The sequence below is a fragment of the Hyperoodon ampullatus genome, assembly GCF_949752795.1.
Source record: "Hyperoodon ampullatus genome assembly, chromosome: X".
NCBI lineage: Eukaryota > Metazoa > Chordata > Mammalia > Artiodactyla > Ziphiidae > Hyperoodon > Hyperoodon ampullatus.
Window position 1 is genome coordinate 72417582 of NC_136913.1, and position 27992 is coordinate 72445573.

Consider the following 27992-nt stretch of genomic DNA (forward strand, 5'->3'; position numbering starts at 1 on the left):
GAGCTGTTCACCTGTGAATGTGCTCCGTTGTGTCCCCTTTCGTCCATTGTGTGGGCTCACAAAGTACACTGTTGTTGGCACTGCTGTTGGTCCCACCTTAACTGTGGGTATGCGAGCACTTGGCTGTAGTGACTCTCAAGCATTGTTTTCACCTGGTCACTCGCACAGATCCACTGAGGTCAGGTCCCAGGACTGCAGTAGTCATGCACCTGGACCTGCTGTGGGAGCTATGGAGGCAGCTCAGATTCTGACCTGGCCCAATCCCCACGTGTACGTGCCCACATAGCCCACAGCTGCTAAAGCCAGACCCGTCCCAGCTACAGGAGCACTTGTTGTCCTTTTGGATGTTTTGCAGGCACTGAATTTAGGAGGCCATCAGTGGAGGTGTAACTCCGTGGTTGACACAGTGCAAAGAGAGATCTCAGCTCTTCTTCCTTAGTCCCACGACCCCTGGGGCTCAGCTATGGTTTCAGCCCCACCTCTGCATGTGTTCCTCCCACTGGTGTCTGCTCCAGAGGTTGCTAGAGTACACGAGCCCATCAGGCAGGAAGGAGCCAAGGCATCAATTGGGGCGAGCAAGCCACCCTGGTGGCAGGGCTCTGGGGTAGCAATTGGAACGCGTGAGCCCATCAGGCAGTGACTGGGGCAAGCAGGTTGCCCAGGCAGGGAGGTGGAGGGGGCAGGGGAGACGATTGCAGGGGCACATGTGCCAGCTCCGGTGGGAGCCCTCCCAAGTGCTCATAGAGGCATGGGCTGGAACTTGAGGAGAAAGGCTGCAATGGGGGCCCCACCCACGGCACATCACTCAACACAGGCACATTGCTTCTGTGGTGGTCCTGGCTTCCTCCATGAGCATTCCTGATTGCGGAGCTCCTCACTCCTGTCCCCTAAGGCTGTCTCCTCACAGGCAGCAGGAGCCCCCTCCCGTGGTCTGCTTTCCAAATCCCATGTTCCAGCATGCAGCCCCTGTGTGCACCAGCAGACATCTGTCTCAGGCTGGGGTGTGCAGTGCTCTGGCACAGACCCTCTGTGTAGGTCTGACTGTCTTGTCTGCCACAACCAGTTGCTGGGCTCCCCTCCAAGCTCCCGAAGCTCCCCTTCTGTCCCAGCTGATCTCCTCGCTCATGAGGGGGCTTCCACAGACATGAGAACGTCTTCTCATATTCAGCTCCCCGCCAGGGGTGCAGGTCACAACCTGCTTCCTCTCCTCTTCCTTTTCCTTTCTTCTTTCTTTCGTCCTAGCTGGTTACGTGGGATCTTCTCCTTTTATATGTCCGAGGTCCTCTGCCAGTGTTCAGCAGGTGCTCTGTGAAAATTGTTCCATCTGTAGATGTATTCTTGATGTGTTTGTGGGTAGAGATGAACTTCACGTCCTCTTACTCTTCTGCCATCTTGGAAAGCCCATTACTGCTAATTTTAGAAAAAAATTCATCACTACAAAAAGAAAGCCCCTCCAAGAGAAAAAAAGAAAGAAAGAAAGAAAGCCAATACCCATTATCATCACTTCGATTTCAGTCTCTCCTAAGGCCCTGGTAACCACTAATCTGCTTACTTTCTCTGTGGATATGCCTATGCTAGACATTGCATATAAATAGAATCATATAATACGTGGCCTTTTGTGACTGACTTCTTTCAATTACCAAAATGTTTTCAAGTTTCATCCATGTTATAGAATGTATTTGTATGACATTTCCTTTTATTGCTTAATAATAGTTCATTCTGTAAATACAGCAGGTGTTTATCCATGTATCAATTGATGGACATTAGGGTTATTTCCACTTTGGGGCTATTATGGCTGATACTTCTATGAACTTTGTTGTGTAAGTTTTGTGTCAACATATGTTTTCATTTCTCTTGGGTATAGACCTAGGAGTGGAACTTCTGGTCCATATGGCAACTGTATCTTTAACCTTTTGAGGAACTGCCAAGCTGTTTTCCAAAGCAACTACACCATTTACAGTCTCACCAGTAGTGTATGAAGGTTCCAGTTTCTCCACATCTTTACCAACCCTTATTGTCTCTCTTTTTTGGTTATAGCAATCCTAGTGGGTGTGAAATGATACTTCATTGGAGTTTTGATTTGCATTTCCCTAATAAGTAATGATATCAAACATTTTTTCATGTGCTTACTGGTAATTTGTACATCTTTGGAGAAATGTCTATTCAAATTCTTTGTCATTTTTTTAAATTGGGTAATTCATCTTTTTATTGTTGAATTGCAAGTGTTCTTTATATATTCCAGCTACAAGTTCTTTATGAGATACATGATTTGTAAGTATTGTCCATGGGTTGTCCTTTTACTATATTGATGGTATCATTTGCAGCACAAGTTTTTAATTTTGATTAAGTCCAATTTATTTATTTATTTTTTGCTTTTGTTGCTAGTGCTTCTGATGTTGTATATAAGAAATCATTGCTTAACCCAAAGTCATGAAGATTTACCTTTATGTTTTCTTCTAAGAGTTGTATAATTTTAGCTCTTATATTTAGTTCTGAGATCCATTTTGAGTTAATATTTTGTATGTGGCATGAGGTAGGGGTCCAACTTCTTTCTTTGGTATGTGAATATCCAGTTGTCCATGTACTGTTTGTTGAAAATACTATTCTTTCTCCATTGAATTTTCTTCGTTACCTTGTTGAAAATCAGTTGACCATAAATGCATGGGTTCATTTCTAGACTCAAAATTCTATTCCATTTATCTATATATCTATCCTTATAACAATACCATACTATTATTTTGTAACAAGTTTTGAAATTGAGGAGTATGTGTCCTCCAATTTTGTTCTTCTTTTTCAAGATTGTTTTGGCTATTCTGTTTCCCTTTCACATCTGTATGAATTTTAGCATCAAATTTTCATTTTATGGGAGGGGGAAAGGCAAGCAGGATTTTCATAGTGCTTCCTTCAAATCCGTGGATCAATTTGGGAAATATTGCCATTCTAGTAATATTTAGCCTTCTAATCCAAGAACATGGGATGTCTGTGATGTCTTTCCATTTATTTACATCTTCTCTCTTTCTTTCAACATTTTTGTAGTTTTCAGTGTACAAGTCTTACACTTCTTTGTTGAATTTATTCCTAAGTATTTTATTTTTTGATGCTATTTTAGATGGAATTGCTTTCTTAATTTCATTTTTAGATCACTTATTGCTAGTGTATAAAAATACAATTGACTTTTGTATATTGATCTTTTACCCTGCAACCTTACAGAATTTGTTTATTTGTTGTAGTAGGGGTTATGGGGGTTCCTTAGGATTTTCTATATACAAGATCATGTCATCTGTGAATAGAGATAGTTTTATTTATTCCTTTCCAATTTAGTGTCTTCTATTTCTTTTTCTTTTCTGAATGCACTGACTAGAACCTCCAGTAAAATGTTGAATAGAAGTGGTGAGAGTGGCATTTTGTATGTTTCTGATGTAAAGGAGAAAACATTCATTCTGTTACTAGTAAGTATGACTTAGCTGTGGAAGTTTTGTGTTAAGAGAACATATTCTGTATATTAGTCCTTTGAGATTTCCTAAGTCTTTCAGTTCCTGAAATGGTCCAGGGTGCAGTCAGTTTTTTATACATTTCCATTTGTGCTTGAAAATATTATGTATTTTGCAGTTGTTCAATGCACTGTGCTATATATGTCCGTGAGATTGTTGATTATATTTTTCTGTATCAGGAGTCAATAGAGTTTTTCTTTAAAAGCCCTATAGTAAATATTTTAAACATGCAACTCTGTCACATCGTCTCAACTGCTGTTGTAGCACAAAAGCAGCCATAGACAATACGTTAATGAATGAGTATAGCTGGTGACCCAATAAAACTTGATTTACATAAACTGGTGACTAGTCCATGGGCTATAGTTTGCCCACTTTTGCTCGTTACTATTAGTTTTTATTTTTAATCTGCTTTTTGATCAACCATAATGGAGAATAAGTTAAACTTCCTCTATGATGGTGAATTTGTCTATTTCCCCTTGTTTCATGTATTTTGAGAATATATTAATAGATGCATACAAGTTTAAGAATGTACTCTCTCATTATTTAAACTTTTTGTCTTAATATAGGCACTTGATCTCTAGTAATGATTTTTGTCTCAAAGTCTGTTTTGTCTAATATTAATATAGCTTATAGTAGCTTTCTTTTGGTGACTATTTGCCCAATATGTATTTTTTATTCCTTTTTTCCCCCTAACCTTTCTAAATAGTTGTTTTAACAATGTCTCATAAACAAAATGGTGGCTGTATTTTGTAAATGCAGTCTCATCATCTTTGGCTTTCAACTAGATCATTTTATCCATTTCCATCTATTATAATTTTTAATATCTTTGGAATCATTTCTACCAAGTTTTTGTGTTTTTTGTTTTTCTTACCTCTTCTGTTATTTCCTTTCTTTGCTTTATTTTTGCTCTTTTTTTTCTATAACAGTTTATTAATTCTGCCTTCTTTTTATTTTCTTTTATTGGTCACCCTAGAAATTTTAACCTGCATTCATTTCAAGTCTCATCAGTATATTTACCCTCTGTCCAAACCATATTAAGGACCGAGAACATTTTAATTTCTGACATCCCTTCCTAACTTATACTATATTGACACTCAGGGATGTAGTTCTATTTTTTAAACACATGCATAAAAATTATTATTTTATATATTCATTGTTTTAGTTTTACCCACGTATTTACCACTTTCTTTGCTAATCATTCCTTCTTCCATCACAGACCTTCTCAATGGGAATATTTTTCTTCTGCCCTAAGTACATTTTTTAAAATTTCCCACTGAGGGTCATTTGGTTACACACTATCTTGGGTTTTGTCTGTCTGTGTCCTTCTCCCCTCATTTTTGAAAAAAAGATATTCTATTGAGTATATAATTCTCAATTGAGTTACTCTTTTTAGTGCATTAAAGATATTATATTGTGCCTTCCAGTGTTGTTTTTGAGAAGTCAAAGTTTATCTAATTTTTATTCCTTTGAAGGTAATCTGTCTTTTCTCTCTGGCTTTTTTTTTTAATATCACCTCTTTGTCCTTGGTGTTATAGGGTTTTACTATGACTTGTCTAATTGTGGATTACTTTTTATTTATCCTGTTTGGGATATGTTAGATTTCTGAACCTGTCAAGTGTTCATAAGTTCTGGAAAAATCTTGACTATTCTCTTCAAATATTACTTCTGCCCCATCTTTCTCCTTTCCTCTGGAACTCTGATTAGACATATATTAATATTTCTCACTCTATCATATGTATCTCTTTCATATTTTTTTCATTTCTTTGCATAAAAAATTCTTTAGGTGTACTAATTCACAAAATCTCACAGCAACTGTAAACTGTATCCAATCTATTAAAACTTATTAATTGAGTTCTTTATTTGTTTTAATTTCCAGTTCTAGAAATTCTCTTTCTCTTTATTTTCATTAGCTTTGGTAATTTTTGTAGTCTCTTGCTCTTAACTCAAATTTCCCCTTTTATTTCTCTAAAAATAAAAATATATGTATTTGATACCGTATGATCTAGTATATACATTTTTTGTGGCTCTGATTCTGCTCTTTGTTGTTTCTGCTAGCTCTTGTCCAGATGCTTCCTTGTGTTTTCTGATTTTGCTTCTTTGTGTTTTTTAATTTTTTGAAATTATGGTCTCATATTTCTTGGGCCTTTATCTGTTGTAAATCTTTGAAGTCTGGGTAGCTTCCTCCAGAGAGGAGCTGTTCATTTGCTTCTGCCAAGCATCTGTGGGGGATACCAGCCTGGGAGCACCTTAAATGTATACTTAATTTGAGATTTCTTAGATTATCAAGATAGTTTTATGCTGCACATTATGAGTTCTCACTTGTGATTGCCAATTCTTAGGAAATATTTCTTTCCTCTCTACTCAGTGCCCAATCTTTGAGACAATCAGTTTTGCTAACAGTTCCTTGGAGTGAACTGTTTATTTCTAGTTCAACCTTAAATTGAGCATGCAGCACCTTGAGATGCCAATTTTATAGGCTCTCCAGTAAGATTGCCCACCTCAAGCTCATTCTGGGTTTTGTTTCCTGATCCCATACTCCATGAACCATCTGTTTTACAGCAAATGACATCAAGGTAAAAGCTGATTTAAAATATACTTTATCAGCATTTTTAGTTGTTTTCAGTAGGAATGTTGATGAGGATTCTTATTCTGCCATACTGCCAGAAAAGGACATTCAGCTATTTTATATTTTTGACATGAATTTTTTTCCTTCTAGCTCCCCATATATACTGCACCACCTCTCCAGTCTAAATATGTTGATGAGCAGCCTGGTCATTTACAAATGGGCTTTGCGTCCATTCGCACTACAACTGGTCGTTATATTGGCTGGTGCAAGGTAAGTGAATTCTGATAGTGGTTTCATATCAGAGGGTTCTCATTTTATTACATAACAGTTGTTCCAGTTATTCATTGATGTGTAACAAACTACCCCAAAACTTAGTGGTTTAAAGCAACAATGTTCTATCTCATGATTTTGTTAGTCAGAAATATAATCAGACTTCAGACAGCTGATTCTTCTCTTGCATGTGGTGTTTGACAGAGGCCACCCAGTGGTATTCATCAGGAGAATGGGCTGACTTAGAGGGTCCAAGACAGCTTCATTCTCTTTGCTGGCACCTTGTCACAGATGGCTAGAAGGCTGGGCTCAGCTGGGAATGTTGACTGAAGCATCTACACCTGGCCTCAGGTAGTCAGTTAACTTACATGGACAGTTCAGGGTTCCTAGAGAAGATGTTGCAAGAGGCCTTAGTCAGAATTTGCCAAGCTTCTTACCTGTCTTCAGGTGTCCAGGAAGGTTACTTCTACAGCATTCTGTTGTTAAATCAAGTCATTAAGGCCAGCCCAGTTTTTATGGGAGGGGAATTAGATACCATCTCTCAATATGAGTAGCAGCAAATAATTTGTGGCCATATTTAATCTACTCTACCACTACTGCATAGATTAAAGTAGTTCAGCAAGCATTTATGTCACGTGGCATGTACAAAACATTGCTTGACCTTTTATATGAAGTTCTGAGATTACTTCTGCATTGTTAGTTATTTGGCTGAGTAAAATATTCACTTGTTAGGTTTAGTTCATAAGACCGTTTTGACTATAGTCAGCTATTGGGCAAAATAGAATTCACCTTATTTTAATACTTAGCCTTCAATCAGCATTATCCAGCAGCAGAGGGGTGGAGTAAGCTAGTACAATACTGCTGTTTCATAATCATCGCATCAACATAGATGTGTGCTAACATCATCTCCAGTGTCAGTGTCATAATGGTGGTACCATTGTTTTCATCATTCTGACCTAATAACCACACAACTTTTCCTCAAATCTAACCTATCCAATTGTGAACCATTGTGCTTTTTTTTGTTTCTAATCCATTCTTTTTAAAAAGAAAATTCGAATGGTCTTATGAAATATCAAATCTGTGAACGCTGGTCATTTCCGATATTTCAAACATCTGATGAATACATGGTGTTATTTTTTAAAACACTGTGCCTGTCAAACAATTCTAATAGACTTTTATAATTCTAATAATAACACTTTTAATAGTTTGACTAGTTGTACTACACACTATTAATAGTTTGGTCTCAGCAGGAAATAGCTTAACTAATTAGGGTCTGAGTCATGCCCCTGAGGCTGTATGCCAACAGCTGGATGATTCAGACTGAAGTCTATTGACACCTAATTTTCCATAGTGTTCTCAAAGTTGTTTTCAGTGAGGTTAATTGTTCCTGTGAGATCTTTAAATTGCTATTGTTACTATCACCCAATTTAAGACTAAAAGGGCTTTTTACTCTGTTAATATGCTGAATGAATAGATTGAAGAAGGGCGCTTTCAAATGCATTTCAACTTCAATGTAAACATTTCCTCTCTAATGTTCTCCTTAAAATGTAATCTATTCTTTAAAAATTACCTCCGGCTCAAATTACATTCTGCATTAAACTTAGAATCATGTAGGTCAAATTCAATTTCTATTCCTACTCCTTAGTGTTTCGAAATTTAGGTAGCAGCGACCTCCAGTGGTAAAAGTGGATTCCTAAACACAGCTAAGGAAAATTTCCCCAAAGTTTTCTTCCTCAACAGTTACATTATTCCCAATCAACTGATCAGTAAGCATTATAACTTTGAGGTGAAATTTTCTCAAGGGACAGTCCCCAAGGAGAAGTAGCTCAGTGTTGGTTAGGATCTGTGTTGGTTGTACAGCTTTAAACCATGGTAAACAGGATGAACTTCTGCATCTGATCATCATGAAAGTATCTGTCTGAGATAAAGTTACTAATACCAAGATATATCAATAGCAATAATTTAATTCTTTCCTATCTAATATAATCATTTCCATTGTCTTTGTTTTGAAAATCTCTTTTGTTGTTTTTATCCCATGGTTTCATAGCAGCTAGTTCAGAGATGGAGAACACATACTTAGACTGTGTTTTCTAGTTTTATCAATAGAGTACAGCATGACTATGGGCAATTACTATGGGTAAATTATTCCATGCTTTCATTTTTCTTCTGATGTACTTGAGATAGTACATATCAAAAAATGTGTGTAACAATATTTCTTGCATTAAAATAAATAGTTAGAAACAGGTAAAAAGAATCATTTGATTTAAAGTTTTAATCGCTTCAGGGGGCTAATATAATCTTGATTTGCAGATAATTTATGTTCCTGTTGAAAACAAGATGGACACTAGTCTGTGTAGGATGATTTCTTTTTTTTTTTTACATCTTTATTGGAGTATAATTGCTTTACAATGGTGTGTTAGTTTCTGCTTTACAACAAAGTGAATCAGTTATACATATACATATGTTCACATATCTCTTCCCTCTTGCGTCTCCCTCCCTCCCACCCTCCGTATCCCACCCCTCTAGGTGGTCACAAAGCACCGAGTTGATCTCCCTGTGCTATGCGGCTGCTTCCCACTAGCTACCTGTTTTACGTTTGGTAGTGTATATGTGTCCATGCCACTCTCTCACTTTGTCACAGCTTACACTTCCCCCTCCCCACATCCTCAAGTCCATTCTCTAGTAGGTCTGTGTCTTTATTGCTGTCTTACCCCTAGGTTCTTCATAACATTTTTTAACTTAAATTCCATATATATGTGTTAGCATATGGTATTTGTCTTTCTCTTTCTGACTTACTTCACTCTGTATGACAGACTCTAGGTCCATCTACCTCATTACAAGTAGCTCAATTTTGTTTCTTTTTATGGCTGAGTAATATTCCATTGTATATATGGGCCACATCTTCTTTATCGATTCATCCGATGATGGACACTTAGGTTGTTTCCATCTCCGGGCTGTTGTAAATAGAGCTGCAAAGAGGGCTTCCCTGGTGGCGCAGTGGTTGAGAGTCCGCCTGCCGATGCAGGGGATACGGGTTCATGCCCCGGTCTGGGAAGATCCCACATGCCGCGGAGCGGCTGGGCCCGTGAGCCATGGCCGCTGAGCCTGCGCGTCCGGAACCTGTGCTCCGCAACGGGAGAGGCCACGACAGTGAGAGGCCCACATACCGCAAAAAAAAAAAAAAAAAAAAAAAAAAAATAGAGCTGCAAAGAACATTTTGGTACATGACTCTTTTTGAATTATGGTTTTCTCGGGGTGTATGCCCAGGAGTGGGATTGCTGGGTCATATGGTAGTTCTATTTGTAGTTTTTTAAGGAACCTCTATACTGTTCTCCATCGTGGCTGTACCAATTCACATTCCCACCAGCAGTGCAAGAGTGTTCCCTTTTCTCCACACCCTCTCCAGCATTTATTGTTTCTAGATGTTTTGATGATGGCCATTCTGACTGGTGTGAGATGATATCTCATTGTAGTTTTGATTTGCATTTCTCTAATGATTAATGACGTTGAACATTCTTTCATGTGTTTGTTGGCAATCTGTATATCTTCTTTGGAGAAATGTCTATTTAGGTCTTCTGCCCACTTTTGGATTCGGTTGTTTGTTTTTTGTTATTGAGATGCACGACCTGCTTATAAATTTTGGAGATTAATTCTTTGTCAGTTGCTTAATATGCAAATATTTTCTCCCATTCTGAGGGTTGTCTTTTGATCTTGTTTATGGTTTCCTTTGCTGTGCAAGAGCTTTGAAGTTTCATTAGGTCCCATTTGTTTATTTTTGTTTTTATTTCCATTTCTCTAGGAGGTGGGTCAAAAAGGATCTTGCTGTGATTTATGTCATTGAGTGTTCTGCCTATGTTTTCCTCTAAGAGTTCGATAGTGTCTGGCCTTACATTTAGGTCTTTAATCCATTTTGAGCTATTGTTTCTGTATGGTGTTAGGGAGTGATCTAATCTCATACTTCTACATGTCCGTGTCCAGTTTTCCCAGCACCACTTATTGAAGAGGCTGTCCTTTCTCCACTGTACATTCCTGCCCCCTTTATCAAAGGTAAGGTGACCATATATGCGTGGGTTTATCTCTGGGCTTTCTATCCTGTTCCATTGATCTATCTTTCTGTTTCTGTGCCAGTACCATACTGTCTTTTTTTTTTTTTTCCTGCGGTATGCAGGCCTCTCACTGTTGTGGCCTATCCCGTTGTGGAACGCAGACTCTGTACATGCAGGCTCAGCGGCCATGGCTCACGGGCCTAGTTTCTCCATGGCATGTGTGATCCTCCCGGACTGGGACACGAGCCCATGTCGCCTGCTTCGGCAGGCGGACTCGCAACCACTGCGCCACCAGGGAAGCCCTACCATACTGTCTTGATTACTGTAGCTTAGAGCCTGCTTCCTCCAGCTCCATTTTTCATTCTCAAGATTGCTTTGGCTATTCGGGGTATTTTGTGTTTCCATACAAATTGTGAAATATTTTGTTCTAGTTCTGTGAAAAATGCCAGCGGTAACTTGATAGGGATTGCATTGAATCTGTAGATTGCTTTGGGTAGTAGAGTCATTTTTACAATGTTGATTCTTAAAATCCAAGAACATGGTATATCTCTCCATCTATTTGTATCATCTTTAATTTCTTTCATCAGTGTCTTATAAATTTCTGCATACAGGTCTTTTGTCTCCTTAAGTAAGTTTATTCCTAGATATTTTATTCTTTTTGTTGCAATGGTAAATGTGAGTGTTTTCTTAATTTCACTTTCAGATTTTTCATTATTAGTATATAGGAATGCCAGAGATTTCTGTGCATTAATTTTGTATCCTGCTACTTTACCAAATTCATTGATTAGCTCTAGTAGTTTTCTGGTAGCATCTTTAGGATTATCTATGTAGAGTTTCATGACATCTGCAAACAGTGACAGCTTTATTTCTTCTTTTCCGATCCTTTTATTTCCTTTTCTTCTCTGATTGCTGTGGCTAAAACTTCCAAAACTATGTTCAATAAGAGTGGTGAGAATGGGCAACCTTGTCTTGTTCCTGATCTTAGTGGAAATGCTTTCAGTTTTTCAGCATTGAGGACGATGTTGGCTTCAGGTTTGTCATATATGGCTTTTATTATGTTGAGGAAAGTTCCCTCTAAGCCTACTTCCTGCAGGGTTTTTATCATAAATGAGTGTTGAGTTTTGTCAGAAGCTTTCTCTGCATCTATTGAGATGATCATATGGTTTTTCTCCTTCAATTTGTTAATATGGTGTATCACGTTGATTGATTTTCGTATATTGAAGAATCCTTGCATTCCAGGAATAATCCCCACTTGATCATGGTGTATGATCCTTTTAATGTGCTGTTGGATTCTGTTTGCCAGTATTTTGTTGAGGATTTTTGCATTTATATTCATCAGTGATAATGTCCTGTAGTTTTCTTTCTTTGTAACATCCTTTTCTGGTTGTGGTATCAGGGTGATGGTGGTCTTTTAGAATGAGTTTGGGAGTGTTCCTCCCTCTGTTATATTTTGGAAGAGTTTGAGAAGGATAGTTGTTAGGTCTCCTCTAAATGTTTGACAGAATTCATCTGCGAAGCCATCTGGTCTTGGGCTTTTGTTTGTTGGACGATTTTTAATCAGAGTTTCAATTTCATTGCTTGTGATTGGTCCGTTCATATTTTCTATTTCTTCCTGATTCAGTCTTGGCAGGTTGTGCATTTCTAAGAATGTGTCCATTTCTTCCAGGTTGTCCATTTTATTGGCATAGAGTTGCTTTTAGTAGTCTCTCATGATCTTTTGTATTTCTGCAGTGTCAGTTGTTACTTCTCCTTTTTCATTTCTAATTCTATTGATTTGAGTCTTCTCCCTTTTTTTCTTGATGAGTCTGGCTAATGGTTTCTCAATTTTGTTTATCTTCTCAAAGAACCAGCTTTTAGTTATTGATCTTTGCTATCGTTTCCTTCATTTCTTTTTCATTTATTTCTGATCTGATTTTTATGTTTTCTATCCTTCTGCTAACTTTGGGGTTTTTTTTGTTCTTCTTTCTCTAATTGCTTTAGGTGCAAGGTTTACTTGTTTATTCGAGATGTTTCCCATTTCTTACGGTTGGATTGTATTGCTATAAACTTCCCTCTTAGAACTGCTTTTACTGCATCCTATAGGTTTTGGGTCGTCGTGTCTCCATTGTCATTTATTTCTAGGTATTTTTTTATTTCCTCTTTGATTTCTTCAGTGATCACTTCGTTAATAAGTAGTGTATTGTTTAGCCTCCATGTGTTTGTATTTTTTACAGATCTTTTCCTGTAATTGATATACATTCTCATAGCATTGTGGTTGGAAAAGATACTTGATACAATTTCAATTTTCTTAAATTTACCAAGTCTTGATTTGTGACCCAAGATATGATCTATCCTGGAGAATGTGCCATGAGCACTTCAGAAAAATGTGTATTCTGTTGTTTTTGGATGGAATGTCCTATAAATATCAATTAAGTCCATCTTGTTTAATGTATCATTTAAAGCTTGTGTTTCCTTATTTATTTTCATTTTGGATGATCTGTTCATTGGTGCAAGTTGGGTGTTAAAATCCCCTACTATGAATGTGTTACTGTCGATTTCCCCTTTCCTGGCTGTTAGTATTTGCCTTATGTATTGAGGTACTCCTATGTTGGCTGCATAAATAATTACAGTTGTTAAATCTTTTCCTTGGATCAATCTCTTGATCATTATGTAGTGTCCTTCTTTGTCTCTTCTAATAGTCTTTATTTTAAAGTCTATTTTTTCTGATATGAGAATTGCTACTCCAGCTTTCTTTTGGTTTCCATTTGCATGGAATATCTTTTTCCATCCTCTTACTTTCAGTCTGTATGTGTCTCTAGGTCTGAAGTGGGTCTCTTGTAGACAGCATATATATGGGTCTTGTTTTTGTATCCATTCAGCCAGTCTGTGTCTTTTGGTGGGAGCATTTAGTGCATTTACATTTAAGGTAATTATCGATATGTATGTTCCTATTCCCATTTTTTTAATTGTTTTGGTTCCTTATTGTAGGTCTTTTCCTTCTCTTGTGTTTCTTCCCTAGAGAAGTTCCTGTAGCATTTGTCGTAATGCTGGTTTGGTGGTGCTGAACTCTCTCAGCTTGTGCATGTGTGCAGGTTTTAATTTCTTCATCAAATCTGAATGAGATCCTTGCTGGTTAGAGTAATCTTGGTTGCAGGTTTCTCTCCTTCATCACTTTAAATATGTCCTGCCAGTCCCTTCTGGCTTGCAGAATTTCTGCTGAAAGATCAGCTGTTAACCGTATGGGGATTCCCTTGTGGGTTATTTGTTGTTTTTCCCTTGCTGCTTTTAATATGTTTTCTTTGTATTTAATTTTTGACAGTTTGATTAATATGTGTCTTGGCGTATTTCTCCTTGGATTTATCCTGTATGGGACTCTCTGTGCTTCCTGGACTTGATATACTATTTCCTTTCCCATATTAAGGAAGTTTTCAACTATAATCTCTCCAAATATTTTCTCAGTCCCTTTCTTTTTCTCTTCTTCTTCTGGAACCCCTATAATTCGAATGTTGGTGCGTTTAATGTTGTCCCAGAGGTCTCTGAGACTGTCCTCAGTTCTTTTCATTCTTTTTTCTTTATTCTGCTCTGCAGTAGTTATTTCCACTATTTTATCTTCCACGTCACTTATCCGTTCTTTTGCCTCAGTTATTCTGCTCTTGATCCCATCTAGAGTATTTTTAATTTCATTTATTGTGTTGTTCATCATTGCTTGTTTCATGTTTAGTTCTTCTAGGTCCTTGTTTAATGTTTCTTGCATTTTCTGTCCTCTATTTCCAAGATTTTGGATCATCTTTACTATCATTCTGAATTATTTTTCAGGTAGACTGCCTATTTCCTCTTCATTTGTTAGGTCTGGTGATTTTATCTTGCTCCTTCATCTGCTGTGTGTTATTCTGTCTTCTCATTTAGCTTATCTTACTGTGTTTGGGGTCTCCTTTTTCAGGCTGCAGGTTTGTAGTTCCTGTTATTTTTGGTGTCTGTCCCCAGTGGCTAAAGTTGGTTCAGTGGGTTGTGTAGGCTTTCTGGTGGAGGGGACTAGTGCCTGTGTTCTTGTGTATGAGGCTGGATCTTGTCTTTCTGGTGGGCAGGTCCACGTCTGTTGGTGTGTTTTAGGGGTGTCTGTGGACTTATTATGATTTTAGGCAGCCTCTCTGCTAATGGGTGTTGTTGTGTTCCTGTCTTGCTACTTATTTGGCATATGGTGTCCAGCACTGTAGCTTGCTGTTCGTTGAGTGAAGCTCGGTGCTGGTGTTGAGATGGATATCTCTGGGAGATTTTCGCCATTTAATATTATGTGAAGCTGGGAGGTCTATTGTGGACCAGTGTCCTGAAGTTGGGTCTCCCACCTCAGAGGCACGGCACTGACTCCTGGCTGCAGCACCAAGAACCTTTCATCCACACAGCTCAGAATAAATGGGAGAAAAAGTAGAAAGAAAAAGAAGGAAAGAAAGAAAAAGAAAGAAAGAAAGAAAGAAAGTGAATGAAAGGAGGGAGGGAGGAAGGAGAGAAGGAAGGAAATAAATAACATAAAATAAAATAAAATAGTTTAATATAAAATAAAATAAAGTTAGTAAAATAAAAAATAATTATTAAGAAAAAAAATTTTAAAGAAAAAGAAAAAAAACGGACGGATACAACCCTACGACAAATGGTGAAAGCAAAGCTATACAGACAAAATCTCACACAGAAGCATACACATATACACTCACAAAAAGAGGAAAAGGGGAAAAAATAATAAATCCTGCTCTCAAAGTCCACCTCCTCAATTTGGCATGTTTCTTTGTCTATTCATATATTCCACAGATGCAGAGTACATCAAGTTGATTGTGGAGCTTTAATCCGCTGCTTCTGAGGCTGCTGGGAGAGATTTCCCTTTCTCTTCTTTGTTCTCACAGCTCCCAGGGCTCAGCTTTGGATTGGGCTCTGCATCTTCATGTAGGTCGCCGGAGGGCATCTCTTCTTCACTCAGACAGGATGGGTTTAAAGGAGCTGCTGCTTCGTTGACTCTGGCTCACTCATGCCACGGGGAGGGAGGGGTACGGAGTGCGGGGCGAGCCTGTGGTGGCAGAGGCTGGCGTGACATTGCACCAGCCTGAGGCGCGCAGTGCGTTCTCCCGGGGAAGTTGTCCCTGGATCCCGGGACCCTGGCAGTGGTGGACTGCACAGGCTCCATGAGGGGAGGTGCGGATAGTGACCTGTGCTCTCACACAGGTTTCTTGGTGGCGGCAGCAGCAGCCTTAGCATCTCATGCCCATCTCTGGGGTCTGCACTGTTAGCCGTGGCTCGTGCCTGTCTCTAGAGCTCCTTTAAGCAGCGCTCTTAATCCCCTCTCCTCGCGCATCAGGAAACAAAGAGGGAAGAAAAAGTCTCTTGCCTCTTCAGCAGGTCCAGACTTTTTCCCGGACTCCCGTCCGGCTAGCCATGGTGCACTAACCCCTTCAGGCTGTGTTCACACCGCCAACCCCAGTTCTCTTCCTGGGCTCCGACCGAAGCCGGAGCCTCAGCTCCCAGCTCCTCCCACCCTGGCGAGTGAGCAGACAAGCCTCTCAGGCTGGTGAGTGCCGGTTGGCACCAATCCTCTGTGCGGGAATCTCTCCAATTTGCCCTCCGCACCCCTGTTTCTGTGCTCTCCACCACAGCTCCGAAGCTTTCCCCCTCCACCACCCACTGTCTCTGCCCATGAAGCGGCGGCTTCCTAGTGTGTGGAAACCTTTCCTCCTTCACAGCTCCCTCCCACTGGTGCAGGTCCTGTCCCTATCCTTTTGTCTCTGTTTATTCTTTTTTCTTTTGCCCTACCCAGGTACGTGGGGACTTTCTTGCCTTTTCGGAGGTCTGAGGTCTTCTGCCAGCGTTCAGTAGGTGTTCTGTAGGAGATTTTCCACGTGTAGGTGTATTTCTGGTGTATCTTTGGGGAGGAAGGTGATCTCCGTGACTTACTCTTCCACCATCTTCCCCTCGTTCTCCCGGATGATTTCTATTCTAAGATAAATGTCTTATTTATATTTACTTTTCTCATGCTAATGAACACTAAGAAAAAGGGAGAAGATGAAGCACTTTTCTTTAGCCTTTTTGTTGTTTTCTCCACACGTCATTATGTTGTTGCTGCCACATCTTTATTAATCAGATGTTGCTTCTAAGCTGAAATATACCTCTCTTCATGCTTCTAAAAAATTCCATTCATTTTTCTATGGTATCATAAAATAAGATGATAAATCTTTGTACTTCTGTAATGACTTTTCTGTGAGCTGCTCAGATTATTTTATTGGCATTACTTTACCCATTTATATGAGGAATATAACAAACAAGTATTCATGTTAAATAGAATGAAAAGCAAGAAGTGAAGAGAAGCTAAGTTCAACAAGTGTCCATATAGAGAATAAACAGGACAACTAGATTTAGATTTTGGTGCAATTTCATATAATCTCAAAGATGTGGGCTATTTGACCTAATTGTCAACATCTTCAAAAATGCAGATGTCCTTTTTTCCCCCTTTTTACTTAGGGTGTTTATGTCTTCATGAAATATGGGATAATGGATACAGTACAATTTGGAAAAGGTAGGATGAGTGAACTGTCTATAATTAGAAATGTTCTATTGTCTTTTTAACTTGCAAGGTTTAACTGGGAAAAATAAACTTGGTATGTTATCAATTATCATGTTTTACTAACTCAGAAGATACTCTGTATAGCAGTTTATAATAATAACAAAGCAGTAGTATCCATCATTTATTTAGCAATTATATGTTGAGGAATTATGTTGAGCATGTTACATAATTTACCTAATTTTATTTTGTAACAAATTTCTGGATGTTGGTATTATAATGACTCCCATTCTACAGATGAGGAAACTGGGGTTTAGAAGGGTTAAGTAGATTACCAAGGTCACATAGCTAGTAAGTGGCAACACCTGGACTCAAACTGGCTGTTTTAGGTATGAAACTCATATTGTATACTCATACAGCATAAATTAAACATATATCTCCATTGTTATTAATTAGTTTGAATAAGTACTATTTGCTGTTAAAATACATAGTATTTTGCTATTGATTGCTAGGAAACACTATATCAATTAGTCACCCTAGAATATTTGAGCTAATGTTGGAAAACAATTGTATTTGACTCGTTAGTTTGATAATGTTGTTTGGCAGCAGGTATAGCTCCCTAACATTTTTTAGCCTAAGCCAGTTGTCAAAATAAATGTGTATTGGGGGACAGAAAGAACACCTAAAATTTTAAATGCCTCTGTGATGTTGATGACCTGTATGTATTATTATTTAATGTGTGTAAGAATTAATTCCAATTAATACCAAGTTATATTCCTCATGAACCTTGAGGAATATGATTAAATTCCATTAAATAAATAATTAATAATTAAATAAATAATTATGATAGAATGTGCTTTTTGGATTGCATGGAACCGGAAATCATTTAAATATATAAAAAGCCAAGAAATTTGGACCTCTGCCCCCTTTCCATCTATTTTTTGTCTAGACTCACTTGTCATTCTGATCATTGGTTTTAACCAAGAGCAACAGCTTCTCTGAGTTTACTGGGGAGTAGTGGCAAGCAGAGTGATAGCTGCATGTTTCACTAGACTGTTATTCAAAGTTTCCTGCTAAAGTATCTATTTCAATTCTTACTAGATCCTACTAATGTTTGAACAGATAAGGCCAGAAGCATTTCCATTATAAGAATATAATACATACACAATGAGGAATTTGCTTTAAAGTAATCCATCTTAATCCATATAATGCTAGTGTGTGTTCTAGCATTATATTTCATTAAAGTGTAATAATCGCCTTTATTAAGAAAACAAATACCATTAAATCAGCTGTGGAAGGAAGATTTTATTTTGTAACAAGTAACTATTAACAACTGGCTTTTTGATTTTCTGCTCAAATCATTATTTTGTGTAGTTCTTTTGAAGAATGTTTAAACCATCTGCTATTAGCAAATCTCTAACTTTTCTTCATCATACCTATATAGAATGTCAATTATAGTAAGTTATTTATATTATTTTTTAAATGATTTCTTGAGATGCATATGTCTATTTGAAGAATCCTCCTCGAGATTTTCTTCCGAAAATTGGAATGATTACAGTTTCAGGATTGGCAGGCTTCATTTCAGCGAGAAAAGGTAGGGTTAAAAATATATATTCTCTCTTTTAATGCCGTTATATTAATTTCTGAATTTATTTGTATAAACAGTTTAAGCACAGTGTACAGTAAGTCCCCTACATATGAAACTTCAAGTTGCAAACTTCCAGAGATGCTAACGTGCATTTGCATGTCCAATCATGTCAGTTAGTTCACATGTCTGGCATTGCTAAGAAGCACCAAGTGATAATGATGGAAACAAAAGTGAAAATATTTGAGAGAGTGGAGCGAGGCGAAAAGATGGTAGACATCACTCATTCTTATAACATGAATCATTCAACCTTCGGCAAGATTCTAAAGAACAAGAACAAGATCGTGGAACATGTGAAGTCTACTGTGCCAGTGACGTGGACAATGATATCAAAGAAGCGTGGAAAAGTGATGGAGGACATGGTGAAACTTCTCAGTGTTTGGATGCAGGATCAGCATCAGCGTTAAGTCCCACTCAGCTTAGTGCTGGTTCAAGGGGAAGGTAAAAGCCTTTATAAAGACTTGAAGAAGAAACACAGCAAAGAATCAGCGGGCCCATCTTTTAATGCCAGGCATGGCTGGCTTCATCAGTTCAAGGCTAGAGCCAACATTTACAACGTAAAAGTAAGTGGTGAGGCCGTGAGTGCAGATATGGTAGCTGCCTGGGAATTTCCTAAAATGCTTCAGGAATTTTTTGATGAAGGTGTGTATTTACCCGAGCAGGTTTTTAATGTGGATGAGGCAGGACTGGAAGAGGATGCCAGACCAAAGTTATATCAGCAAGGAAGAAAAGTTGATGCCAGGCTATAAAGCAGCAAAGGATAGGCTAACTCTGTTGCTTGATGGCAGTGCTTCCGACAAGATGAAGCTGGAGCCTCTCTTAGTTTATCATTCAGAGAACCCAAGAGCCCTTTTAAATAGCCAAGGGCTCTCTTCCTATTGTGTGGAAGAGTAACCCCAAAGCCTGGGTTACAGAGGCCATTTTCCAGGACTGCTTTTTCCACCACTTTATTCTGGAGGTAGGGAAATATTGCTTGGAGAAGGACGTCCCACTGAACATTCTTTTGCTGCTCGACAGTGCTCCAGGCCACCCCCCATTCATGGACGACTTTCATCCCAATGTCAAAGTAGTGCATCTGCCACCGAATACTACATCGCTCATCCAACCTATGGACTAGGGAGTTATAGCGACTTTCAAGAAATATTATTTACGTCACACTTTTCGTCAGAAAGTAAAGGCAAGTGACGAATCAGGAACAACCTTGCGACAATTTTGGAAGGACTGTAACATCTACAAGACCATAAAAAACAATTGACTTTGCTTGGCGTGATGTTATGGCCATCACCATGAATGGAGTTTGGAAGAACCTTTGCCCGCAGTTTGTTCACAATTTTCGTGGATTTGAGAAGGTGGATGAGGAGTCCAAAGAGGTCTTAGCAACTTAGTGACCCTCAGCGAGAAGCTGGAGCTAGATCTGCAAGAGGACGACTTCATTGAACTCCTTTCTGTGCAACATGAGGAGCTTAGTAATGAAGACCTGATGGAATTGTAGGCCCAGAGAAAGGATAAAGAGAGACAAGAGGAAGAAGTAACTGAAGAACTGAAGAGATTCACAATGCAGGAAATGGCAAGGGGATTTTCTTAGTTTTTGAGGCACAGGACCCTAATGTAGAATGGTACACAAAGGTTGCAGCAGCCGTTCAGAATGCAATCCAGTACTACAGTGTCATCTGTGATGAGAAAAAAAGAGCTACTACCCAGACATCACTGGATCATTTATTTTAGAGGGCAGATAGAAATGAATCCAGCAAGGAACCAGAACCTATGCCATCAACGTCAGGCATGAGTGAAATTGCAGCTTGCCCTCCATCTCCTGTTGCTGATGATCCTTCAGCTCTACATCTCCCATTTCCTCTCCCTTCTCCAGTCAGTGACTCTTCTTGCTTGTTCACTCGATGGCAGCCCCTGTATGCCAGCTGTTATACTGTATTGCTGTACTTCTCGAGGTACTGTATTGTAAGATTAAAAATGTTTTCTTTATTTTTTGTGTTTGTTTTTTATTTTGTATGTATTATTTGTGTGAAAAGTATTTTAAACCTATTACAGTACAGTACTATATAGCTGATTGTGTTAGTTGGGTACCTAGGATAACTTTGTTGGATTTACAAACAAATTGGACTTATGAACACACTCTCGGAATGGAACTCGTTTGTATGTAGGGGACTTACTGTACCACTCTTCTGATTCAGGGAACATTTTCTATTAGTGTAGTGAACTGCTTACCAGTCAGGTTCCCAGATGCCAGCCAATGGCCAGTCCTGTAAGCATGCCTTTCTAACAGTGGCAGTCTTGGGCATATGTTAACTCTTTTCTGCACATCACTAAATAACTCTTTCATAAGCACATGGTGAATTTTGTATTTGCCCATATTCTATCTCTGGGTATAGAAATCTCTCTCAGTAGGATTACTGCTTCCCCTCCTCACCTAAGCCCTTACTAAGCTGGTGCAGTTCTCTGGTCAGTAGCCATCTGGGGTAACTTCCATTCATCCTCTGTCCCCAGTGCCAGTCATTGTCCCCAAATTAAATTACATGTTGTTGCAAGTCACAGCTCTGAACCAACCTGTAATCTGACATCAGATATGGTTGGTTTGCCCAGCTTTAGTCCTTAAAGTAGCCTTAACTCAAGTACACCTAATCAGATACAAAACCTCTGAATTATAAGAACATTCCAGCATTCTAACTCTAGCCCATATATCTTATCCCAATAGATCTTCCCTACAGCTAGTATTAATCATAGCTTGCATCATATTTTTATTCTAACACTATATGCAACTTCTAATTGAATATATGTTATAAATTATTCATTAGGAAAGACATTGAAAATCAGGATCACCACATGTAACAATAAGAGAAAGAATTAAATTTTGAATGAAACCAGCCAAAGCATATTACTCAGTTCTCAGTGAGAAACTCATAATCCACTTGTAAGAGAAAATGTTTCTTAGGTCATTCACAATGACTCCAAGTGTCAGAGCTAGAATAATCTAACCCAGTATTTTTCAAATTACAGAGCTCAGTTTATAAGTAGGTAGTGAAATAAATATGGTGACTCTCAGGAAGCATTTTATAAAAAAATAAAATAGAGGACAATAGCAAATATCGGAGTGTTTTGTACTCAGTATGGATAAATATTGTGAAACTTCTGTTTCAATGGAGTGTGTATGTGTGTGTGTGAAAGAGAGAAAGAGACAGAGACAGAAACAGACAGAGGGAGAGGTCATAATGTAAAATTTGTTCCTTAGTATGAGTCATGGTCAAAAATGTATGAAAGAGGGCTTCCCTGGTGGCTCAGTGGTTTAGAGTCCGCCTGCCGATGCAGGGGACACGGGATCGTGCCCTGGTCCGGGAAGATCCCACATGCTGCAGAGCGGCTGGGCCCGTGAGCCATGGCTGCTGAGCCTGTGCATCCGGAGCCTGTGCTCCACAATGGGAGAGGCCACAACAGTGAGAGGCCTGCGTACTGCAAAACAAACAAACAAAAATGTATGAAAGATGTTGGTTTAGTCAAATCCTATAATGCTACAGCTAGAGGTCCAGACAAAGGAAGTCATTCAATGATTTCATAGTACATATTGCATAGCTAGTTAGTGTCTGTGTCTAGAGTCCCTTTCTACTTATGGGAGTAGGGCTATTGAACCCAAATGAAATTTATTTTCTTGTAAACTGGCCTTTCATATCAAATAAAGAGAGGATGAATGTAAGTCTTTTTAATATTGAAAATAATAACAAAGACGTGGTGCATGTGAGAAATATCCCTTTGTGTGTGTGTGTGTGTGTGTGTGTGTGTGTGTGTATGCAATGGAAATTACTCAGCCATAAAAAGGAATGAAATAATGCCATTTGCAGCAACATGGATGGACCTAGAGATTATCATACTAAGTGAAGTAAGTCAGACAGAGAAAGACAAATACCATATGATATCATTTATATGTGGAATCTAAAAAAAATTATGTAAATGAACTTATTTACAAAACCGAAATAGACTTACAGACATAGAAAACAAACTTACGGTTACCAAAGGGGATAGCAGAGGTGGGGGGATAGGGGAGGTAAATTAGGAGTTTGGGATTAACAGATACATACTACTATATGTAAAATAAACAACAAGGACCTACTATATAACACAGAGAACTATATTCAATATCTTGTAATAACCTATAATGGAAAAGAATCTGAAAGAGAATATATATAACTGAATCATTTTGCTGTACATCTGAAACTAACACAGCATTGTAAATTAACTGTACTTCAATTTTAACACATTATTGACTGGGGGATTTTTGCAGAAACTGATGCCTGTGGCCATAATACATCTCTGGTCAAAAATGTGTTAAAATGGTTCAAAAAAGTATAGCAACTACAAAAAAAGTAAATAAAAAATAAAATAAGATGACACATCAAGGAAAAACTGCCACCTTCCAAGTTTAGGAGTAGCACAATTAGGGGAATTTGGCTGAGTCAAGGAAACCTACATTAAGGGATGCTAGGTCAGTAAAATCAAGAACCAAACTACAGATACTAGAATAATAGTGAGCAAGACATATTTTAATATAGCTAGACCCTCTTTGCCAGTATCACAAAAACCTGTCAGTATCTAAAGGAAAGCTACAGTAAAGGTTGAAGCAGCCTACCTACCCACCTCCCTCAATGCTCAGTCTGTTGTAGACATGACTGTAGAAGGCCTCCTTACTAATAGTTAAACCGGACAGAGAAATACATCTTGTTTTTACCTACCCTAAACTGTAAAGTTGCCTGCAAACATTGCCAGGTATTTTTCACCATAGTCTTTACTGATATACCAGATAGGGTGTCTCATTTTTAAATTAAGGGTTGTAAGATCTGTTCCAGAAAATAAAAGTACTTACCCTAATTAGAAATCCCATCATCTAATTGTCCAGATCACATTTACAGTCCAGGGTACCCAGACAAGCATTTAAAATACATAATGTTTTCAACCAACAGTCTGTTGGAACTAAGCTATGGCTTAGAGTGGTGGGTTTCACACTATTCTATAGAACCTAGGGTTCCATGGAAGTGTTTAGGGGTTGTATAGGGATAAGGGAAAAGCGGTGTAGGTAGGGCTTGGTAATGAGCTTCACTCCCTCAGGCTAACCAGAGTAGCTTCAAGTGTATAGGTTTTATATATGAAGTTCCAGGTGAGATTCTATTTGAAAGACTTTTTTAAAGGATTTTGCTATTTAAAAAAAAAGTTTGAAAATGACTCAGATGCTTAGTTAAGGCACTTTTGGAAATGAATGAATTATTGCAAGTTACTTGCAAATTTTTTAACTTTTTATTTTATATTGGAGTACAGTTGATTAACAATGTTGTGTTAGTTTCAGGTGTACAACAAAGTGATTCAGTTTTACATATACATGTATCTATTCTTTTTCAATTTCTTTTCTCAATTAGGTTGTTACAGAATATTGAGCAGAGTTCCTTCTGCTATACAGTAAGTCCTTGTTGGTTATCCATTTTAAATATAGTAGTGATGTGTACAAGTCAATCCCAAACTCCCTATCTCTCCTTGGTACCCATCCCCCCCCGGTAACCATAAGTTTGTTCTCCAAGTCTGTGAGTCTGTTTCTGTTTTGTAAATAAGCTCATTTGTGTCATTTTTTTTAGATTCTGCATATAAGTGACATCATATGATATTTCTCCTTCTCTATTAAATTATTACTTTAGTATTCGAAATCAGTGACACGAAGGAGTTATGTCCCTTTTAAAATCCTTAGCTGCTTAGTTAGTTGGATCCTTTAGCTATCTAAGGACTTAATCAAAAAAGGATCTCTGAAGAGTCCATTTCAGTTTAACATGGTGTCACAAACATGGTAGTTGATTAATTCTCTATATTATCATGCTTTATTAGATACTTGAAAAAATGTGGTTACAACTTTGGGTTTCTTAGGACATGAAAAAATACCTAGTTTTTAAAAAGAAGAAAATCACCAACCCCCTTTGTGTAGGTAATTACCAATGTTAGATTGAGAATACTTTTCTTAAATTGGACATGACAACTAAGGGGTATTAATTAAACTGTAATACTTAAGGACATTTTACCTATCATCTTGATTGGTATTATTACCTAAAGAAAATGTAACATAGGGTGATGGATTAAAGGGGAACAAAGAAAGCATGAGAGTTATAAAAGAATCAAGTCTCTGGTAGCATCTGTTTGGAGTTTAATAGTTTGTTTGAATGTCATAGGTTCTAGGTTTAAGAGAATTGCTTATCCACTGGGACTGGCCACTTTAGGAGCAACCGTTTGCTACCCTGTTCAATCAGTAATAATTGCAAAGGTAAGTTCTTTTTAAGCAATAGCTTCATTTCAGTACTTGTTTAAACTCTCAGTGTGACAATGTTTAAATGTCATACAGCACCTGCAACATTTAATTTTCAGAGAAATATAGTTGGTATTCTCTTACGTTGGCAAAATCACATTAGCATCTCAGTGTGGTAAATGCCATGGTTGATTACATGATTATCACAAATAAATAGGATGAATTTGTTTAAATATAATTCAAGGAAGTGAATGCTGATTTGAGGATTAAGTTCAGAGAAAATCAATTAGAATTTATGGGGAGAAATACTGCTCCATTGTTGAGCTGTGTAAAATTCAGTTTTTAATTAACAGAAAATTATACCTGCTGGCAGTTGTCAGTTCAGCAGATTAACATAATGCAAGAAATAACCAACTGATAGAAAACAGAGGCTTCTGGGGATTAAAAAATACACTCACTTATGCACACTCAATTTTGAAATCCATATTATAGTTGTTTTGTCATTTTCTTGTGAGTTTACCCTACAAATCCAAAGATTCTCCTAATGATTTGAAGAGTTTGTGTCAGTATTTTAATTTTATTTTTTAATACATATTTGGATTGAGAAGGAGAGCTTTGGGATATAGTTTTTTTCTTCCATTCCTTCTTCCTTTAATTACCAACATTTAACATTTCGCCCTCACACTTGAAGTATTGTGTGGTGTTACCAGGACTTTCTGTACTTGTATTCTCATTACTTCATCTCTTTAATTGTTGATGTAGATAAAACTGCCTATTTAGTATTTTGAGAATTTCAAGGATATAGTGCCCTATGTAGTTTCTATTATGATCAAGCTATAAAAGCTTACAGCAAAGGAAGAGAGCATTATTCATTAAATCTAGTTAAACTTGAGGTAACTGATGGATAAAATGATAAACTTATTTTTAAAAATATTTTCTAAGAATTTACATAGCAGTTAGCCACTTAAGTTCATATAATGTTAGTACTAAAAGAAACCTTTGAGCTCATTACGTTCAACTTCCTCATTTTCTCATTTGCCAATTTGGAAACTGTGGCCCAGAGAAGTTTCAGTGACTGATTGTCCAGGGTTCTATTCAGCTTCAGACATCTTGCTTCCCTGTCCATTTCTCTTCCCAGTGCATGATGCTGCCACTGATTGTTTTTGTTTGTTTAGAATAATGACTTTGTGTTTTTTTAAATAAAATTGGTACCTATTTATTCTTAAATAATATAAGCATTACAAAACAGTATAAGAAAAAAAAAACAACTAACCACCTGAAATTTTTCCATCCAGAAAAATATGTGTTAAAATTTGATAGAATGTTATTCTAGACATTTCTTCTTGCATACATAGACATAGAAAGGTAGATGGATGAATAGATACAGTTTCGTAAGAACAGGATCATAGTATAGTATGCATCTTATTTTTAATTTTAAAAATAAAGTATGAAGTTTAATTTTACTTTAACAGAAGGAAAATAAAAACAAAAGAACTGCAGGACTTCAAATAAAAATTTCTATGGTAAAAAAAATTAATGTGAGTTCCTAAAAGTTCTTCTGTAGTTAAATAATGATTGTTACTTAAATTCCTAGAGTTGAGACCTTTGCTTTTCTTTGACTGTCATATAACAGCATCACATGTAATATTCGGTGAATTCTAATACATATATATATATATATATATACATACACATACACAGAGAGAGAGAGAGAGAGAGAGAGAGAGAGAGAGAGAGAGAGAGAGAGAGAGAGAAAACAAGGGTTCTTATCCTGAGATCCATGATAGACTTAAGAGAATCTGTGACTTCCCTGCCCAAAACTATATGAAAACTTGTAGGTATACAGTAGGAGCCTTCCAATTTGATATTATCAGGACAAGTAGTTAACAATTAATTGAAAATGTTAAAGCAAGAAGTTTTTTAAAAATCATAAATATGTACCTTAAATATTTTATTTCAATTTAAAACATAATGTGTGTTCATTTTTCTGTCTTTAGAAGTAGGACTTTTCTATGAGTATGAGTCTCCTAGTTAAAGGTCCATAACATCTTTCTTATAATTATCCATATCTGTAATATGTCTTCTACTGTTTTCAGTTTAGAGGTTTCTTTAAAATCTAATGAACGCCATTTTTTGGCCGGGGAGCCACACCCACACAGCACACGGGATTTGAGTTGCACTGACCAGGGATCTAACCTGCACCCCCTGCAGTGGAAGCAAGGAGTCTTAACCACTGGACCGCCAGGGAAGTCCCAAACATCAAATCAACACTTAAAAACATTTTTTAAATAATATGAGTGCAGAATCCTGTTTATTTTTTTATTTCTCCTCGCCTTTTACAGTTATCTTGAGCACTTCTAATTTGACAGTAGTTTTTTTTTTAGTAATTCACTTTTGAGTCTTTACAAAATACTTAATTTTTGTGAACAGAACAATTCTCTTTACACTTATATTTCATCCTGTTATGTTACATTTAAACTGTTTAATTATAGTAAAGCTGATTAGAGATCTGGAAACAAATACAACTTATTCTTGATAAGCATACAAATCACTTGTGAAAGACAGTAGTTGCGTATATGGTAGAGTACCTACTAATGATGAATATTCAGCATTCTATGACCATCACTTATTATAACATTTTTTTAACATCTTTGTTAGAGTATACCTGCTTTACACTGGTGTGTCAGTTTCTGCTCTACAACAAAGTCAATCAGTTACACATACACACATGTCCCCATATCTCTACGCTCTTGCATCTCCCTCCCTCCCACCCTCCCGATCCCACCGTCCAGATCCCACCCTCCAGGTGGTCACAGAGCAACGAGCTGATCACCCTGTGCCATGTGGCTGCCCCCCTCTACCTATCTATTTTATGCTTAGTAGTGTATATATGTCCATGCCACTCTCTCACTTTGTCCCAGCTTGCCGTCTCCCTCCCCGTATCCTCAAGTCCATTCTCAAGTAGGACTGCATCTGTATTCCGATCTTGCCCCTAGGTTCTTCTAAACTTTTTTTTCTTTCTTTTTTTAGATTCCATATATATGTGTTAGCATACGGTATTTGTTTTTCTCTTCCTGACATACTTCACTCTGTATGACAGTGTCTAGGTCCATCCACCTCACTACAAATAACTCACTTTCATTCCATTTTATGGGGCTGAGAAATATTCCATTG

At 37.6% G+C, this 27992-nt stretch overlaps 1 protein-coding gene across 2 annotated transcripts in view; it reads left to right on the forward strand.

The window, feature by feature from the left end:
• APOOL (apolipoprotein O like) overlaps nt 1–27992 on the forward strand; it is a gene marked incomplete at both ends in the record, with an annotated part of 79656 nt that overhangs the window by 22194 nt on the left and 29470 nt on the right. For both annotated transcript variants that reach the window (XM_079727034.1, XM_079727035.1), the window contains 4 exons: nt 6208–6327; nt 16851–16905; nt 18386–18484; nt 24745–24836. In XM_079727034.1, the coding sequence (XP_079583160.1) occupies nt 6208–6327; nt 16851–16905; nt 18386–18484; nt 24745–24836 (366 nt within the window). The remainder of the gene's footprint in view (nt 1–6207; nt 6328–16850; nt 16906–18385; nt 18485–24744; nt 24837–27992) is intronic.